We start from the raw sequence: 20,697 nt of genomic DNA, 5'->3' as shown, positions 1-20,697 counted from the left end.
AATCGAATTGAGTTTGAGACGAACAAAAATTAATCCTAACCCGACTCGTTGTCAATCTTAATTCTAGTTTTTTTTTATAGAGAAAATGCTAAACTTAAAAATGGTGACAGAAAATAATATAAAAAATAAAATTTTATAAGGTCTAAAATTTTAATAAAAGTTATTTGACTCAGATGATAGTACATTAATTTTATGTAAAACGCCACATAAATATACAAATAATCGGCATTTTACAACATCAATAGCCAGACCTCGTTTCACATTTCATTTGTTCAACATATGCTACGGCTTATTCCAGGTTATTATAGCTCATTGTCATTTGTCTTCGTTGTTCAAAGTAAAAATCACATTACAAAAAAAAAAATAGAAAAAAAGAATCATAGGAATTTCTGAGTAGGATTGAAATGCCGATTAAGTACAACCTACAGCCCAGGGTATAATATCTAATTTGCATAGAATCTTCATTTTCACAAAAATATTTGCTGCATTCATCATAAAACTGAAACTAGGTATCAATCAAATATTCTTTTTTTTTTTTTTTTTCAATTGGCATGCACAGTTTACGTACAGGATTCATCATACAATCTGAAAAAACAATGAAGTTTAGACAGCTTTAGGAAATGTAAAGACATCATTAAAGATCATCCACGCCAACCACCAGTTCGGGGATCTGGCTAATGTAAGAAAAAAAATGCTTGAATATCAGATGACCCAGAACCAAGCTATGACTGATCCTGATGCTAGACCAACAACTAGAAATAATACCATAACAGTGCCAGCAGTCTCTGCATGTTGTATCTGAACAGATTTGGGAGCCATGATCATTAACACACTCGTCAAGTATCCATTAGTTAGCCCTAGAAGGCAAGTCAGTATGGAGACGGGAATCTCTGTCCGGAAGAACTGAGGACCATGCAAACAACCTATACAGAGGGGAAAGAACAGTAACCTCACAACGCAACCAGCAATTGCAACCTTTGCATTTTCAAGGAGATAAACTGCAGTCAACGATTTGCCAACCAGGTCAAACACATTGTAGGCCGTAATAAGTAGGACTGGATACCAGTCCTTGAGAATCAATGAGTGCACATCCTCTGTGATATATCCTGGAAATATAGACAAAGTCACAACGTATAAGAGGACGATCCCAAATCCATACCACTTGATTGTCCCTACTATATTCCATAAGGTTGCTCTCCAAACAGGACCGGTCAGGGGACGTTTCCCTTCTTTCTCCTCCTTAATAGCCTCAATCTTCAACTCCCCATAGTACTTCATAATCGGAAGTCTGTGTGCCACATTGTACAAGACTAAGCATAAGAACATAACCACAACGCTGGTAGAAAAGTAAAGATTGGCACTTTTTCTCAGGCCATCAGCATCTTGCGGAAAAACAGCTTTGGTCAGGATCCTTAGCACAGAAACAAGGACCCCTGCAGCCAACAATTCAAGAAATTAAAATTGCACCTCATGCAATAGTTATCAACTCAGGCTCAGGTTAACAACAAGAAACACACAATTCTGCCCATAATCAGACTTAACAAGAAACAGCAATGAATTTTGTATCCAGGAATATACGAAAGAAAATAAGGGTTACACATTATTAAAGGTATAGCTACAGACCGTTCAAAGTAGAACAAAAAATGTTCCAAGTAGTTCAAGATTCAGGGTTCATAGGGTTAAGCGGATTGGCCCAACAAGGTCCTTGAAAAGTGACAGATGCTTCAAGAGCTTTATTGCAACAGAGGTGAACTAGAGCAACCTTCAAGCCTTTTACAGCAAACGTTTCTTGAAAACAAATACAATATAAAGACTATTAAGCTATAGTTGACTCAAATCACTCGGCGGGTTTCAATAGCTAAGCTAACCAGCTCATTTTTTGAGCCTTCAAATAATCAAATGCACAAGGTCCTCGAAAATTGAGCAATTGACAGCAGAACAAGTTTAATGTTAACTCTTCTTAAAAGAAAATTACTATCTCCCTTTAGAGCTCTATAAGAGCACTAGCACCCTCCCTTAAAATGACTTTTAAATAGAATTGGCAATTTTAATCCCGACACTATGATAAAAGAAAAAAAAAATACACGAAATGCATTTTGCGTACTCCGTATAAAAAAAAAAAAAGAAGGGAAAAACACACCGTTTAAAATATTAGAAAAATCTGGATTACTAAAGATGTATTTTGAGTTTGACATGAATTGTTAGACGAAAATTTGTGTTTCACACTGGCTAGACAAGAAGAATACAGGAATTGCCAAGTTTACTCATCAAGTTAAGGTAGCTTAAACTCTAAAGCAAAGTCCTTACGTCGATTAACGGTAATCAACTTCCAACCATTCATTTGCTCAATAAAATTATTGAACACCCATATGACCATATCTACAAGTACTCCAAAAAAATATATTTTTTTAATTACCAGAACCGGCAGTTCCTGCAACAATAGCCTGCATGTAGCGGTCAGGCAATTCACCGGCCGCCCCAATGAGCCCACCTTGAACAAGCGCATCCGCTATACCCGCCAAACCGAGAGCCCCGACCGAAATGTAAAACCCATCATACAACCCGACCCGACCCTTTATATAAACCGCATCCATAACGGGCACAACGAGCAGGGCAACCACGAACAGGCCCAACCCAACATTGATCCGCACGTAAGCTTCACTCTTGTGAGCATAAAACACTATGATCAAGAGGCAGAAGACACCGATGGACATGTAAACCACGGCGAAGACACGGTCAACGGAGGCTTCCGGGTAGAGGTAGGAGAAGTAATCGACGGCGGTGATAAAGGCGTTCCACGGGAGTAGGTATCCGACACCTAACGTGAAGTAGATGATGTAGGCTAGGTGCAATTTGTCTTCTGGCTTTGCGGATCTCAGAGGGGAGTGGAGGAGAAGGGCCGATTCTGAGTCGGGTTCGGGTCCTCCGTCGGTCGGGGTTACGCCGGAGAAGCCCATTAGCGATTTTGTTTTAATGCAGCTAGAACTGAATTTGGCTTTTTTTCTTCTTTTATCTTTGGGAAGGCCGGAGAGAGAGATTTTTCTTGCGATAGAGTATGCGATGTCGTTTCATTACAGGAGACGGGAAGCAATAATTGATAGACTAGTACTTTTCTTGCATTTAATAATTGTTTTTTCAAACATTATTTTTAGGATAGTAAATAAACACAACTTTGGTTGAGAATATTATTTTTAGGATAGTAAACAAAAACAACTACCCTTTTCAATGAATAGATTGTAAACATCGAATATGTATTTTTAATAATTACTAATTATATATAAAATTATTAATATAATAAATTTTATTTATATTCTATTACTTTAAACTATATTACATTTACCTTTTTTATAATTAATTTTTTTTATAAAGAATCAATAATAAATGGATTTATATTTTATATATTATTATATATAAAATTTATAAATTATTAATGGATCAGATAATATTATTTTATTTATTGATAAGATAAATTAGACAATAATATTTTTATTAATAAATAAATTTTTAAAAAATATTTATTTTAAATATTAATATTTATTTATTAAAAAAATAATATCATTTGATTTATTAATAATATATAAAATTTATATTTTAATAATAAATTAAATATAAATTTTTAATAAATTAAATATAACTTTTTTTTACTTTCAATTGGGTAAAAGTTTACACTCGGAGACACAGAATAAGAATCGGCCACACATGTCGTGTGGGTTCCATTATGAAACTTAATTCTGATTTCTTTGAGCCTAGTGATGGCAACGGGTCGGGTCGGGGCGGGTTTTTCTCGTCTCGAATTCGATCCGATTTTAAATATGCAATATCCGAATTCATATTTGATTCGATAATTTTTTTATTTTTAATACTCGAATTCGATCCGATCTGACATTGTATAAAATCAAATTCGATCCGAAATTAATAAAATATTATTTTAAATATAAATATAAAATTAAATATATATAAAAATATATATAATTAAATATAAAATTAAAAAAATAATTTTTTTATATATATCGAGTCGGGCAGGGTCGGGTTTGCTCAAAACCCGACCCCGACCCGAACCCGAAATTTTTTTTACTCTACCCGACCCGATATCCGATTTTCAAAAAAAAAAATCGATCCTAAGAGGTCGGATCGGGTCAAAACCCGACGGTTTCGGGTGATTTTGCCCACCCTATTTGAGCCCCCTCCATTTGAAGCAATGTGATTCTTATTAATAAAGATTAAAATGCTTCATTCATAAAATATATATATATATATATATATATATATATATTAAAAAGGCTTTGGATTGATTTCTTTAATAATGTTAAAAAACAATTGTTTTAGAGGAGGAATTATTTGGACTTATAAACACTTGAAAGTTCTTTTCATTTATAGTCCAAAATTTTTAAGAAATCTTATAATTGATGTAACCAACAGGAAGATTTTATGCTGCTCTCTTTGGCTAATGCATGTTGTAAAATAAATTAACCTTTCTGGTAATTTGGAACAGTTTATCCAATAGGCTACAGCACAATTCAAAGGAGCCCATCTGCATTTTGCAAAATGTCACCTGAAATTGCAAATTTATGGAGCTTAATTGCTTAACCTTAACATAATACAATAACTAGAAATTGGTTACTCGTTGCAGCTTAATTCAATATGCAAAACTGCCAGCTTTATAGGTGATGGCAAGGTCAAAAGAATGAAGGTCTTGGAGTGATTGTTCCAATTTTTTAAGTAGACTTTCATTTGGATGCAACTTGGTGGAAAGGCAAGTGGATAAATTTTGTTGGCTTTGAACTTTCTAAAAATATATTCTATTGGAAACAGAAATGTGTCATACAAAATGGATTTATTTAATTCTATTAAGCATTTGATCTAAAATCAAGCATAATAAAAAAAAAAGTTTTAATTTAATATAAGAAAATATAAAATATAAAATTTAACATAAATAAAATAATATTACTTTAATACGCCCTTACCATATAAACAAAATCAAAAAAGTTTACCAAATTATAAATTTAAAAAAAGTAAAAAGATATGAATAATAAATAAAAAATAATATAATAAAATTATATATTCTGATATTATAATAAGTATTTAACGTAAAATCAAGTGATGATAAATATATAAACACTTAATTTAATTATAAAATTATAAAATATTCAAGGTTTAACAAGATCACTTTAATCGATTCCATCCTTTCTTCGATAAAGAGTAGATTATTATTCTTTGAGCAAATAACAATTAACTAGCAACGTCCTTGGCGGTGAATAGCTGTTTCCACCCACCTGCACACTCAACAGCATCCACCAGTTACGGGCCTCAGGGTCAAAGATTGTAGTGGCTGAAAATTCCAAGTTTATGTTCCGTCAAAGCCATACGTTTGCATTAATTTCTGATTTCCTATGCCCATATCAAAGACTGCAGTTGTTTCAAGCTTTAAATTAACTCATGTTTCTTTGGTAACTTCATTTCTCGTAAATCAATTTCTTATTCTTTCTAGTCTGTAACTGCTTGGAAGTTCCTTATAATACCTAGGTTAAACCAATAATTAATCTCAAGCTAGAAGCAATAGGTAAGTGGTATCAATCTTTTCTGTTTGTCACCATTTTTCTCCACCTTTGGGAGACTATGTACGCAGCAATAAAATGGCAATGAAAATTGTGTTACCTTCTAATGCAAGTCGGCAATCACCATTTCTTTAATCATATAATATGCTATTAAATTAAACTTTATTTGGACAATTTGTTAACCTTTTCAAAATCAGCAATATAGAATGATATAAATGGCAAATGGCATCAAACAATTCAATTCCAACTGTATCCTGAACCACTTCCATCGCTAAAAGACATAACCTTTTAATTGTGCACCTAATAGCCATTGGCCTTGTGTACATCCGGAGTTCAAGTGATTCCAATGCTGTCTCTATCTCCCTCTTCTATAAAAATTTAATGACATGTCTAATTTATAAATATAACTCCAATGTTATCTTTTGGTTTCCCTGGATGCGTAGTGATACCAGATTCCAAGTGCACCTGAAGAGAACGTTTCTTTGAAGTAAAAGATTTGGTCTTTGAACTCGTAGCTATTTTGAAAGAAGTGATATTCAATAAGTTTGTAATTTAAATTCCGTCGCAAAAGACCTCTTCTTCTCCCATTATCTGATCACAGCCACTTTTGTAAAAAAAAAAAAAAAAGAAAATGGTCTTCCCCGTTGAGAAGCATGCTAATTAAATAGAGCGATTGTCATGCACCTTGTTTCTTTAATGGCATAACTGTGGCATCTCACGCCTAGTCCATCCCTTTTCTCAATGGGTAAGGCTCCCGTAGATTTACCTGCATTTGAAATGGTAAATCATGAAACATTTCCCTCCATTACATTTGTCTTTGTTTTGTTTGCCACTCTAGATTTTGTGTTTTCTCAAACTTCAGTTAGCAATTGCATTTTTTATATTAAAAACTCTTCCTCCACAAAAGAATCAAATTGTGAATTGGGCAACTGGGGTGGTTTCATCAACGGCAATTGTTGTGGAGGAGCCTTTGAAGAATACCTTTATGCTCTGGGGCGTCAGGCAAACCTGACCAAACCCATTTTCCTAAATTCCAAAGAACGAAACAACTGTTTAACAACGATGGAAAGATTTAAGGAAGATGTATTTGGCTGTGAGATTCAGAAGCTAACAAGTGGAGCTGGCCGCTGTTCTGACTACACTCATGGATGTTGTTGATAAGCTAGGAGAAGCATTCAGAAATTCACAACAAGACCGTAAGGAGTTAGGCACAGGTTGCAGACCAGATCATTCTTGCAATACATGTTTGAAAAGATGGGAAGAGATTGGTGGATCATCGGACTATAAACTGGAATCTGCTGATGTATGTAGATTTGCAGTAATGGTGCCCATGATAAGCAATAGGATTGATGACGAGAACTGGTCTATGCGGTATTTCAATTTCTCAGAGAGGGGGCTTTTTCCTTAGGCAGGATACAAGTTAATAGCCAGATACTTCTCAATCCCATTATTTTTTTTCTTTAATGTAATTTGCAATAACATCAACACATTATAACTATGCATATGACTGCTTCATGATTCAATTCTTGTTTTGATTGGATAATTTCTTCTTTCTACCTTGCAGATGAACATGGAGGCACAGCTAGAAAAGGTATCAGTAGGAAAGTTAGTCTCAACTCATCAACAGCAATCATCACCATTCTTTGAGTTCCAAGTCTTGATGTCTTAAAGTATGTACAATATTATTATTCCTTGACATGCGTATAATTTTTTATTGATCATAATAGGTTTGTGGATTCTACTTGGTGTTGGTGGGTTAGTGGGAGCTATGATAATAGCAGCCATTGCTGCATGGATCTTCTTCATAAAAAGGAAGAAGAAAGCCTCCCTGCTGGGAAAGATGGTAGTTTTATTTTATTTTATTTTTTTTGCAAAATTAGTTTAACCAGGCTAACAACAGAATACTAATAGCAATTGCTCATTGTCTTCTGACAGAATCGGATGATTCAGTCTCTAAGCATTCTGGCTCTCTGAAGATTTCTATGAAAGAAATTTATTCAGCAACAAACTATTTCAATACATCGAACTTCATTGGCCAAGGCATAGCTGGTTAGAGCCGACCCACAATTCAGTATCTAGGAATCTAATGCTAATTCCGGGTTGATGCCATGATAAAAGAAAAAAGCGTTAAATTGGAATATGTTGTAAAATTAGGTCCTTTGCAGGCTAACAATACAAGGAGATAATGGCTGCGGCAGATGCAGCACCTACTTAAAATCTGAACAATGTTTTCAAAGGACAAGCACTGATGCATGGCATGCACTACGTATACTTATTGTACGCACACCACAGGCTTGAATATGTATGTTGTAATAAATATTCAAATTGCCATACTGCAAGAAAACATAAAGGCAAGTGCTACAGAATATCTTCTGGTTGAAGTGCCAACCACAAGATACAGAAGGATTGATAATCTGTAATGGCATCTTGTAGTTCAAGTCTTTTACTTAAGTTGTAGGAAATCCTGAGGACTTGAGTCATAGTCAGTGAATGTGGAACAGAGTAGTTGCTGATTAACATTGGGAAACCATTGTGTCTTGGACCTATAACACTGGTTTATGGTATGCAAATCACGGTTCCTGATTTCATTCTGTTACGACCAGGAAAAGTGTACGAGGGTACTCTCTCAAATGGTCTACGTGTTGCGGTTAAGCACATAGTCAATGATGGACAGATAGAAACTTTTGTCAGGGAAGTAAGAAGCCTATCTCATATCACGCATCCAAACCTTGTAGCTTTGCTTGGCTATTGTGAGAATGAAGATGAATGCTTCCTAGTCTATGAACAGTGCCACCATGGGAACCTCTCTGAGTGGCTTTATGGTATGTGAAATTAATATCATTTACTTCTTTTTTTACATGAAAAACCACTCACACAAAGGTTTTGAGCAGGAAAGGATAAAGTTCTTTCATGGATCCAAAGACTCAAGATTGCAATTGACAGAGCAAGGGGCCTCTGGTTTCTCCACACTTATCAAGAAGCTGCATTGTTCATCGCGATATCAAGGTACGTTCAAGACCAAGGAATCCACTATTTCCTTACTGCTTTCAATCATTTGTCTTCTCTGATTTTGCATATGATGGTGTTTTGGCAGCCAACAAATATCCTTATTAATGACAAGTTTCAAGCAAAACTCGCAGATTTCGGATTGTCTAAAGTTACGGACATAGGTCAATCCCATGTGAACTCAGAATTCAGAGGAACATTTGGTTATGTTGACCCTGAGTACCGTAGAAACCACCGAGTGAATGACTCTGGTCATGTTTACAGTTTTGGTATGGTACTTCTACAACTTTTGTCAGGGGAGAGGGTGCTTAATCTGAATCTGCACAGACCATTGCCTCCAAGTAAAATGGTAACCAACAACTTCCATAAAGCTTATAATAGATGTCCATCCTTTTGATCACTAAGATCCCTAATGCATTTTTCTGTTACTTCTCAGGCAAAAAATCTACTAGAGGGGGTGACACAGCCAAATTTGCAGACCCGAAACTTAATGGGGAATACTCGTTAGAAGCTTTTGACCTTGTACTCAAGCTAGCTTTGTCATGCACAGGGCTAAAGCAGGAAAGGCCATCTATGGAGCAAGTGGCGTTGAGACTGCAAAAAGCACTTAATTTCTCAACACAAGCAAAGCCAGTTGCATCCCGTGGATCAATCATGTACTAAAGTTCTAAAAGGGAATTACAATAGACATAAATCGTCATATTTATAGAACTTATTTTAGCTGAACTGTTACCGCAATCTTATTACTAACATGGGAAAAGTACAACACAACTGAAGATGTTTATACATGATACTACAACTTATGAGGAATGAGGTTTTTTTATCGAGCGACAAGGGGTTCTGGACTTTACACGTACATTTTCTCGCCGACTCGGTGCAAGCAGGATTATTTTCATTGATATTAGAAATGAGTTTTATATCAACAATCTGTAAATACAATTACAACGCAACAATTTTGTTTACACGCAGCTTCATGAAAAAAGGCAGAAGCTGAGCGGATTAGCTCTTCAAGAGATCGAGCTAATAAAGATAGCAAGCAATATATACACTTGCGTGTATTTACATGGAAATATTGCAGGAATGAACTAACAAAAAAACCAATAAATTGATACCCGAAAAAAAATTGGGTTACCAATTACCATACGTGGACGAATCTTTCTCGTGGAAGACGAAGAACTGGAGTCACCGAAGCTGAGGAGCCCTTTTCATAAAACTCAACTCATGCAGAATCCTGATGATTGCACTGGCCTTTTTGCTAGCTCGAGATGTACCTTCACTAATTTGTGAATACAATGATCCCATAAGAGAAGGACACTTTACCAAACAAGCAACCACATCTAGACCGCCATTTACACAGAGAGCCAACAACAAGGAAACGCAGTACTCCTTCCCTGTCCTTGAAATGGATGTATTTAAAATCTCCACTAACAATTGCAAGGCTCCGCGACGTAAAATTGCAACCGTTCCATCAACTTTCTCTGCTAGAGTAGCTAAAACTGCTAGAGAATCCGTTACAAGATCCTCCCTTTCCGAATCTTTCAAAAGATTCAGCAACAAAGGAACAACTCCAGCGGCAAGAACCTTCCAGTGATTCCCGGGATGCATTAGAATTCCAAAAATTGCAACCAATGCATTCCTTCTGCTACGATCATTTCCGTTCTTAACCAACTCCACTAAACCTGGAATAGCCTCGGGATTTTCACCAATCAAAATCCTGTTCTCCTCAACCGAAGCCAGGTAAAACAAGGTAGCAGCCGCGTGTTGTTGAGCTTCAATCTTAAGTCCCTTTCTTAAAACATGGACGATCAAATCCAACCCTTCACTCTCCACTATAACAACTTTGCCTTTCGAATGCTTGGAAAGATTCAATAGGGCAGCGGTGGAGTTTTCTTGGGTGTTAGAATCTTTACACGACAACAGCTTCAACAAGTGCGGGACCATGCCGGCTTCCACCAAACAAGACCTGTTAAAAATGCTTGTTTTTGTCAGAACCCGAATCTCAAAAGCCACCTTGTTCATCTCTTCAACACTTCCGTTAACAAGTTTGTTAACCAGAAACCCAGCTAACATCTTCACAGCTCCTTCTCCCGCCAAACTCCCCGCCATGACTGTCCTCGAAATATCCCGATTCTTTCGGCTGGACACGACAACTGCGACGCCGTTTTCAGCACAATATTGTTGGATCATCCCTTTTAAGACAAGATTCGGAACCAGTGCCGTACTGGTAAGCTTCTCGCCCGTCTTGGGACAGGTGGTATTCCCTGAATTGAACCATTTTAAAATCGAACGACGATCATAGGTATGCCCCGTTGATAAAGTCACTGGATCAGACATCATTTCTAACGAGATCGGACACTTGAGATCGTCACTGTTGATTCCTTTAAGAGCTTTGCTGCTGTTAAATTGGCCATTGAGACGATGACTTTCAAAGTAAACGGTGTCAAAGATTACGCATCTGCAATAGCTCATGAATCCCATTAAGCTATTCAAAAGCTCTAATTCTCTTTTGTTTTCTCCATTGGAAAATTCGATTTCGACTTCTGAATCCAAGAATTTCACTTCCTTATCACAATCGCTCCATGTGTGAATCCCAAGATGATCCAAGATCCGTTTGATTTCAACCGGGTTGGGAACGGTTTCTTTCTCGAAATGGTTCAGGATCCGCATGAGATCCTTCACGGCTTTTTTATCTTCCGTGTCGGATTCGAAAGTTGCTTTTCTAGCTTGCCGTATGATTAATTCAACCAACTCCTTGGCTTCATTTGACAAGTCAACGGTTGAAAGCGGGAAAACATCTAGACCAGTTGCTATGCCCTGGATCAGGATCCGGAACTGGTTCGCAACTCGGTCTGAATTCACCAGCATCCATGCACGAGCGCCGTCGCGAATGCAGGCTTCCAGAAGGTATCGGAACTTTTGGAAAGTCAGATGGAGCTCCGACAAGCTGAGGACTACCGAGTCAGGTGGATCCGACATGGCATTACGGAACTCCTGGAGGAAAAGAAGAAGGTTCGTGATTTTACGAAACGTTTGGCGCGCGTTTCTCTTGTTGACGGAGAAAAACTTTGATTTGTAACTGCAAATGTCTCGACCAAGATCGATTAGCGAGGTTAGAAGAGTTATAGGAGAAATGCAGTCGCAAGGATGTATCGCCGGGTAAGTGAGAATCCGGCGACTCGACCCGTTCGATTTTTGGATCATTTAACAAAAACTAAACAAAAAAAAATCTAAAAATGAAGGAGATAGAAACAAAAAGCTTTGTTTTGACTTCTGTGTTTGGATGTATTTTTGGATTAGAGTTTCTGCTATGGAGGCTGTTAGGCTCCATATAAAACGAAGGAGGACGGGTGTTAGAGTGGGATACGTGTAAGAAGATTATTCGATGGGTTGGCGGATGGGCATGTGGGCTGTTGGAGATGAGGAAAGGCTGCTTCGTAGATAGTTTGAAGCAGAGGATGATAAATGAGGACGTGACACGTGGTCGTGAATAATGGGAAAGGCTCGTGCTAATGAAGGTACGTAAAGAGAAGTAGCCGACATGAGCTGGGAAATATGACGTGGAATTTTTTTAATTAGAATTTTATTTTTTTATTCAGTATGCATGAATTATGAAGCAATTACACCAATCATTATTGATATTCATAATAACTATATAATTATTTATTTCTTACGCTGATTAATATAACATTATTGAATTATAATAAAAATGATAATCTTATTATTACTCCTTAAATGTTATTGAATTATAATTATTATCTTTTTTTTTTTCTTTCAGCTTTTAGTAATGTTATGGAGACCTGTAACTGTTCTTAGAAGCTGGTTTTTGGCCGTGGGGTTGAGGTGAGGCTGGAAACGTTGCATTACTATAAAAAGACAAAATCATTTCTATCATTCTAGACAGCTGTCATCTTCACATGATTTTTTTAATTATCTATTTATTTGTGAATTGGATTGAATCAAATTAAATTTAATTGATTTTTAAATTTTTTTTTATTTAAAACTCGATTCAGTTTAACCATTAAGTTTAAATAAACTCAATTATTAATAAAAATATTATAATATAAAAAATAATTTTTTATTATATTTTATATGTAATTTGAATTAAATTTAAATAAAAAATAATTTTTATTCATTAAATACAGAGTTAAGTTAGATTGAACCTAAACTCTAAAACTCATGCTCAAGATTCGATTGATAAATAGGTTGTCAATTCTAGTATTTGTCAATAAATTATTTTAATATACTTTGCAAGCTACAAAAATATGTATGAACATTCTCTTCACTTGGGTAATGTTTAATATGGAGTAATCATTTCAAAATTTATGATGATTTATACATGATAATTAAATTATTGTGTTTAGTCAGCAATTAGTGATTTTACATGCACAATGATTTTAGATCATCGAAAATAATCAAATCACTGTTGAATGATGATTTAATTCCTATCTAAAAGGGTGATAAATTTTTATTATTAAAGTAAAATGATATGTAAAATGAATAATAATCAATATTATTCATTTAATATATAAATTAAAATATTACTTCTTCTTGTAATTGTAATTATTTTATATTATAAATTTTTATATTTTCAAACTAATACTCATTGTAATAAATTGACAAATAATTTGTGCATTTTTTTTATATTTTATATGTAATACAATCTTTTTATTTTTTATTATGAATTTAATAAATTAGTTTTATTTTTTAATTCAAAATTTTTACATAATTTATATTATAAAAATTAGTTTATCTTTCAATAAATATACTTATTAATTTATTAATTTAGTTATATTTTTATTATAAAATAAATAAAATAATACTAATATTTTATAATTTGCGTAACTACTATATTAGGCATGGTTATTTTTGTATTATTAAACAAAATAATATTTTATTTTTAATAATATCACATCAAAGATATTTAATTTTTAAGAATTAATGATTATTAATTAAATAAAATAATTTTAAATTATTAGTGATAAAATCACTTTAATAATAAAATTATTTCGATTATTACAATACCATAATAATTTTACAAAAGATATCAAACACTAACTTAAGAATTAATATTTTGATTGATTTTGTGTAATTCAAAGGATATTGCAAAAGGGGAGGAGTGAAGCATTAAGAAGCACTCTCGACTCAAAAATCAAAATAACCTTTTTTGAGTGCAAAATATAAGATTTTATTGAAAACCATAGGCTGCAATTATTGGAGATTATATCATGCAAGCAACAATATTCTATGGTAGTTTTCTTCTATATTTTATAAACTTTCCCTCGTCAATCTTGAAGTATAACATCTAAAATCCAAATTATTAGGATGTTTTCTCAAACAATCATCTTTTTGGGAAAATAAAATTTCAGTTACTCTTTTTTGTACAATAATAAAAATATTAGTATAAGATTTTTATTATTATTTTTTTTTGTTATGTTGGTAAAGGGAGGAGTTTCATCTTTTTATCAATTAAGGCTCGATCACAAAAAATATTTTGAGAATAAAATTTTAAATACATTAAATTGGTATGAAAATTTCTAAATGCATTAAATCAATATGAGAAATTACATTTAAAAGATTGTTCGAAAAAGAAATTAGACTTAAATATAATCTACAAATATTTTTGGTCATATTTGCCTATTTTAAAGAAGATCAAAATAAGAAAATAAGTTTGAAATATTAAAATTTAAACTTTAAATTTATTAAATATTATTTTTTTAAATAATTATATAAATTAATTAAATTAAACTCTAAATTCAACTTTTGTCTGTTTGTTAAGTTCCAGTGATTGAGTTTTTAGTAGACCCAGGCTTGCTTCAAAAAAGATTTAGGCCTACAAAAGACTCAAGACCCAAATTACAAACTAAAGCCCATTGAGAATCTTCCTAGTTCCATTTAAGAATTTAACCCATTGGTATAAACGTTTCGATAATTGTTAATATAAATGTCGAAACGAGTGGGTTGAATCACCCAATCGGCAAGCCAACACCAATCTTGTTGGGGCTTGATTTGCACGAGTGCTTAACCTTCGAAAATCATATATCCAAGATTAACAGTTTGCGTTCCGTTTGATAAATATTTTTATTTTAATATCTACTAGTTCAAACGTAGATAAGTAATTCAAAAGGAGAACGAATTGAATTGCTTTCAAAAATTTTCAAAATTAAATTTAATAATTATATTTGGAGAGAAAGAAACTCTTGAAAGCATAAAATACCAAGGACTCTAGAAGAGATGGATCATTAGGATGCTAATATCACGGATTTAAAGAGAAGTTTTGAATCTTACATCAAATATAAAAGGAAAGTTAGTTAGATATAAAATGGTTCACACCATCTTTTTTTGTGATTTTGTAAAACAAAATCGTGAGGTCAGAGAATCAGAGTGAATAATATCTCATAAAAATGTGAACCGTGATAAGTAGGTCAATTTGATATGTCGGATGAATCCGAAATCGTGCGAATTTAAAGCTTAAGTCTCGACCCATAACACTAAAACTTACTTTTATATTGTTTTTAGTGTAATTGCTGATTGATACTCTTTCTGTTTTACTTTCTTTGTTTTTGTTTTTTTTTTTTTTTTTGAGATATTCTAAAATTATATTTTATTTTTTTTACATCTAAAATTATTATTTTTTATATTTTACAATTATTTTTTATGTTTTTTTTTATTTTTTGACATTAAAAATTATGAAATTTTAATTTTTATAAAAAATTTTAAATTTTAATATTAAATACATTCAAATAAAAAATTATATTTTAAATTCTGTGAAACTTAATACAAAACAAATATTTGGAGACAGGAGTAAAACTTTCAACAATGATTTTTGTACCATAAAAAATAAGTCAACTCATAATTAAACTTTTTTTAGAAATAAAAAAAATTTACAATTTAAAATAAAAGAATTGATTATAGATATTTGATATTAGAATTTTAAATTAATTAAACGTTATATCTTTAAAATAATTTGTTCTACTTATTTATGAGATTTTGAAATAAAACTTTGTCACTTATTTTAAAAAATAAAGATAAATTAATTCAAACAGAAGGATTGAAAAAGGATTTCAATAATTTATAGATATTTTTTTTGGTATAATAGATATTTATTTTAAAAACATTTTAAACTTTTAAATCTGTTCATCAACGAGTTGATAGTTTATATTTATTTTAAAATATCCTACCCCTTTACTCAAATTTAGAATCTCAGCATTTTCAAGAGAGTTATACATTTCCACTCAACTTCCACCGGAAATCATGCAATTGATAAACGTTGGCGTATCTGACAACTGTCATATGTTTATAAATTTCAATAATATACTAATATGTGTCAATTAATTATTATATAAACTCTTTCTCCAAGTTTTAAAGTTTTATATGAGATTATTTTTCTTAAATAAATTTATCTGAAGATATAACTATGCATTATTGCGTAAGATAAGATTTTGTTGTACATACACAAATTTAAGAAAAAACGAAAGAGTAAATGTGATGGTCGAAGACTCAATTTCTAATAATTTATTTAGATGGATAATAATATTAATTTCCATGAAATTAAAAATAATAGTGAATGCGATATTAGTTATTATAACAAAAAAATTAATTATTGAAATAGTTAAATTAAAATTAATAATTAAATATATGTTTGAATATAAAAGTAAAAATAATGGTAAGATGAATTATAGTAAAAAAAATAATTATTAAAAATATTAAAGTAAAAATTATTAAATTATATTTAAATAAAATAATACGTTTATTAATACATAATTACAAATTAATAAAAATAATAGTAAAAATAATAAAAATTTATTTGTTAAATTATTGAAATATTGTTGTCTTTATATTATAATGTGAAGGGCAAGAATGAAAAAAAAAATACAAAAAACAAAATTGATCACTATTTCCCCACTAGATCAATTTTTACCAATGAAAACCAAAATTTCAATGCGATGAATTACTTCAACATCATATTATCTAAATCGTGTCCGGTGACTTTTACGGATGCAATCGTAACCTCATTGTAGGAGCAATTGCATCTGGCCCTAAATTTGTGAGGTTGTTGAAGTTGAACCTGAGGATGGACTCTTACGGTGGTTCGCATCATGCACCTTGAACTGGATCTCACTTATTCTTAAGTTCGTCCACACTTGAACAAAAACCTCTACTCACCCAAACCTGAACCAGTGCACGCACGCGCTATGACATTAGGAACAACCTGAATAACAGACAACGACTCATGGCCAAGTGGGCGATAAGATCATTCTGGCTAGAAATGCTAGTATTATGCTACAGCCGCCTAGATTGACTTAAATAGCTGTATGAAATCAAACCCAGTCGGAACGGAAGAAAACTGAAAGTGACTACTCAAAGATTAAACCACGAAAACAAACCCAACCCATTACAGTTGTTCTTCATCCAGGCCCAGACCAGATGCACTGAATTTGTAAGAACACTGACACCCCAAAGAAATGTTTAGTTTTGTGTTTTCTTTTCTTTTCTTTGGATTGAAGCTTGAAGAAAGCCGAACGAAAATGAAAAATCAAGAAATTGGAAAAAGAATTTAGTTTTAAAGCTTCAGGTTGGGCCCATCAACTTTAGTAAATGTCGAAATCGGTCCAAACTTTTGAGCAATCCCACGAGCTGTGCCAAGCATCTGAAAATCAATCCACACGAGTACATGGTATCACAGTTAGAAATACAATATACACAGAAAGATAATCAGAAACGGGTCGCCAGCTAGAAACAACTAAGCTTTCCTTTCCTACATATAACCAAATCAGCCTCTCTTTTCCTTCATCATCAGTTTAAAGAGAAGCATGGCTATATTGCCACATATTCTATTTCTGTGTCTCTCATTGCTTTGCATGACTAGGGGTATTTCTTCACCACAGCAGGTATTACACCACTCCTATCGTTCCACGTTTAACAGACTTGTTTACCCGTGTCTAATTTGATAAAAGTTTTTCCAACTTTTTTGGCGGACCAAATATCAAGCTGATCAACAATGGGTCTATGGCCACTCTCGCTCTGGACAAAACCTTAGGTGAATTCAAGTCTCTTCGTAGAATCTGAGTGGGCTTGTGGGTTTAATCTCAAGTCTCCTTCAATGATCATAATTTTCAGGGTCAGGATTGGCTTCTTGGAACAAATATTACTATGGATTTTTCAGTGCAGCAATAAAGTTGCCTGCAGGTCTCACATCTGGAGTTGTGGTAGCCTTCTATGTAAGCAGCTGGCTCCTTCATGGGCATTTAACTTTGTATAATAAATCAGCTTGTTCTTAATTTGTTATATGCATTAATGAGAGCTGACTGTAATGAATTTCGAATATATGCAGTTGTCCAATGCAGACATGTATCCTCACAGCCATGATGAGATTGATATTGAGCTGCTTGGCCGTGACAAGAGAATTGATTGGATCCTCCAAACAAATGTCTATGCAAATGGTGTCAACACTGGAAGAGGAGAAATTTTATTTCTGGTTTGATCCAACACAGAAGCACCATTACTACAGCATTCTTTGGAACAGCCACCATATAGTGTAAGACAATTGAAACCCATATTTATTTGATTAATTGATTGGATGATGAACACCTAGCTGCTTTAACACCCACCCCCACCCCACCCCACCCCCGCCCCCGCCAAAAAAAAATTGTAGGTTCCTTGTGGATAATATACAGGTGAGAGAGTTCCCCAATAACGGCAAATTCTCTACCGCATATCCATCAAAGCCAATGTCGTTTTACGTAACCATATGGGATGGGTCGCAATGGGCAACTCATGGAGGGAAATACCCTGTCAATTACAAGTATGGCCCATTTGTAGCTTCTTTTACGGACATGGAAATGGCTGGCTGCATAACAAATCCTACTCAGCCCGGATAATCTTGTTCCAATGCCAGCCTTTCAAGCATTGACCCTGTCGAAGGACCTGACTTCTTTAAGCTATCAAATCAACAGATAACCGCCAAGGATTGGGCAAGAAGGAAGCTCATGTTTTACTCATACTGTAAAGATGCTTCCAGATTTAAAGTCTTACCTCCAGAATGCAAGTAAGATGTAATTACATATAGATACATAAAATTTTTCTTTTCCTTCTTCAGATTATTTTCTATCAAGTAAAATCTGTATCTATTACTCTCGTTTAGTTACATATGAGAGCAGTTATTAAAATGAAGAAATTAGTATGTGATTATTTCAATAATGGAGATTACCCTTGTACTTGAAGTTCAGGATGTTGATTGTTGAGGAATATTATTGGGTGGATGATACACGTGGAGGAAAGGTTAGGACTTGGGTTGGGTTGGGTTGGATGGGAGGGGCTCAGCTGGGAGACAAATCTATTAATTCAAACTAGATTAGGATAAGCATTAGGTGTTGGATACAATCTAAGACCGGATGGGAGTGTTAGTTCGAACCTTCCGAATAAGTAAAACAGCTGTGACATGTGACAAGGCAGTGAAAAAGTTGAAGGCTTCGTGAGTAAAAGCAAACATCTATCTTTATGATTAAGTGTCAAATGTAAAATTAATTTCAGTGATTAGATTAATTATTTTAACAGTAAAATTAAAATTAATAATAAAATATGTATTTGAATTTAAATATAATAGTAATGATAAAGTGAATTATAATAAAAGATGATTATTAAAAATATTATATTAAAATTTATATGTAATAAAAAATTGTATGTTTATTTATTATTTATTTATTTTAATTAATTAGTTAATTATAATGATATTTATTTATTAGTTTATTACAATAAAATTTATTTACTACTTAAAAATTAAAAAAAAAAAGAAAAACTAAGTGTTAGGGACATCTTTGTCCTAGCACTATATTTTCAAGAGTAAAAAAGAAAGAAAAGAAAAAAGTATGGACAAAATTGAAATATTTTCCTCCGGTAGAAAACCAAATTTGAACTGAACCTAAAAGGTCCATTGAAAATATAAAGGATGGCGCATTTGCATTAATCAAAATTTGCTTCATCGATATATCATTTGGGTAACAAAATGTAGATTTTGGATGTTAATTGCACTTCACCGAGGGTACAGTTGCATCCAGATGCACCTTCCAGAAGGTGGATCAGAATCAGAAGTTTCTTAACTTGAAATAGGATAGGAATTACGTTTGACTTGAGTTGTTCTAATCTTAAGGACTCATTTGGTTGCGATTGGACCTTTGATGATGGGAGGCGGATTGCCATTTATTTTTATGCTAACTGTACTGTTGCCACTTAATTTTATCTGCATCAATTTTTTTTTAGGCCATAAATTGTTTTTTTTCAAGTCCAATTTCATAATTTAGACCATATGAGCTTAAAGAACCAAAGTCTCAAAAGTGCAGTCCAATTGTTAAAGCTCTTAAAAATTGATTTTTTTATTATTTAATTTAATTTAATTTTCTTTTTAATAAGAATTAATAACAATAAAAACTAAAAATAAAAAAGTCAAAAAATTTTTAACCCAACAGAGGACTGGCAGCCACTCTGCCAAAGCTAACCCCCGTTTAGCACAATCACTGGTCAAACCCCACAAGTCTTTTATGATATTAGAAAATCTGGGATTTAAGCCCCTAATTCATTTCATAAAAGGAGATTTAAACACAAAATACTCATTCATGAATGGAGGTGAGGAGGCCAATTTTGAACCAGAGGGAGAATTATATTAAAACTCCCCAAAAACTGATACAAAGAAAGAGCTGGCCATACTATCACCACTCATTCAACCAAATGCCACCACACATTCAACCAAACCTTGAGCCAATCCATGCTATCAACACTACCCAAAATGAACACCCCACTGCCATAATTAACCCAACAACTGAGACCTAAAACCACCAAACTCAACACTGAAATCACCATTATCAATGGCTTGAATTACCAGCCCATACCAACACCCAACCACAACCCATCATCATCGAACCTAGCACCTATCCCGAACCAAGCAACCCAGACCCAAGATCTATCAAGCACCCAAAAAACCTTAAAAAAAAAACAATCCAACCACATCCTCGACGGCAACCAATAGCAAAAAAAGCAAAAAAAAAAAAAGTACCAGAAACTAAAAAATAACAAAATAGGGGAGTGAGGAAATTTCGATTTTGACAGGGTTTAAGATTTTTTTGGCCTTGATTTTATAAGGGAG

At 33.3% G+C, this 20,697-nt stretch overlaps 2 protein-coding genes and 2 pseudogenes across 4 annotated transcripts; 2 read left to right on the top strand and 2 right to left on the bottom strand.

Annotated features, from left to right (window-relative positions):
- Window positions 1–512: 512 nt before the first annotated feature.
- On the bottom strand, window positions 513–2,981 carry LOC111288515 (equilibrative nucleotide transporter 1-like). The gene is made up of 2 exons (XM_022879434.2): window positions 2,417–2,981; window positions 513–1,433 (listed from the first exon to the last, which is right to left on the bottom strand). The coding sequence occupies exons 1-2, from the start codon at window positions 2,955–2,957 to the stop codon at window positions 703–705; spliced, it is 1,272 nt and encodes a 423-aa protein (XP_022735169.1). The 5' UTR covers window positions 2,958–2,981; the 3' UTR covers window positions 513–702.
- A 2,266-nt stretch (window positions 2,982–5,247) lies between these two features.
- LOC111288987 (putative receptor-like protein kinase At2g42960) lies at window positions 5,248–9,283 on the top strand (annotated as a pseudogene). The gene is made up of 4 exons (XR_016341700.1): window positions 5,248–8,377; window positions 8,447–8,561; window positions 8,650–8,910; window positions 8,998–9,283. The product of XR_016341700.1 is annotated as a putative receptor-like protein kinase At2g42960 (transcript).
- A 149-nt stretch (window positions 9,284–9,432) lies between these two features.
- Window positions 9,433–11,882, bottom strand: LOC111288463 (U-box domain-containing protein 18). The gene is given in 2 exon segments (XM_022879363.2): window positions 9,433–9,780; window positions 9,783–11,882. Coding segments are annotated over 2 exon segments (2,064 nt in total). The 5' UTR covers window positions 11,763–11,882; the 3' UTR covers window positions 9,433–9,696.
- A 4,506-nt stretch (window positions 11,883–16,388) lies between these two features.
- Window positions 16,389–18,781, top strand: LOC111287560 (putative xyloglucan endotransglucosylase/hydrolase protein 33; annotated as a pseudogene). The gene is made up of 4 exons (XR_016341699.1): window positions 16,389–17,598; window positions 17,679–17,779; window positions 17,893–18,096; window positions 18,214–18,781. The product of XR_016341699.1 is annotated as a putative xyloglucan endotransglucosylase/hydrolase protein 33 (transcript).
- Window positions 18,782–20,697: the final 1,916 nt, after the last annotated feature.

Source organism: Durio zibethinus, chromosome 4 (genome assembly GCF_047325235.1).
Source record: "Durio zibethinus cultivar Kanyao isolate XHJ-2024 chromosome 4, ASM4732523v1, whole genome shotgun sequence".
In the NCBI taxonomy this organism is placed as follows: Eukaryota; Viridiplantae; Streptophyta; class Magnoliopsida; order Malvales; family Malvaceae; genus Durio; species Durio zibethinus.
The sequence above is the reverse complement of the archived record's forward strand: the minus strand, read 5'-3'. Positions and strand labels throughout refer to the sequence as shown.

Bases quoted from the DNA above. Each gene is read 5' to 3' on its own strand.
- LOC111288515 (XM_022879434.2), bottom strand. From the start codon at position 2,957: ATGGGCTTCTCCGGCGTAACCCCGACCGACGGAGGACCCGAACCCGAC. The intron at 1,434-2,416 runs GTAATTAAAAAA...TGTTGGCTGCAG, and splicing joins TGCAGGAACTGCCGGTTCTG to GGGTCCTTGTTTCTGTGCTA.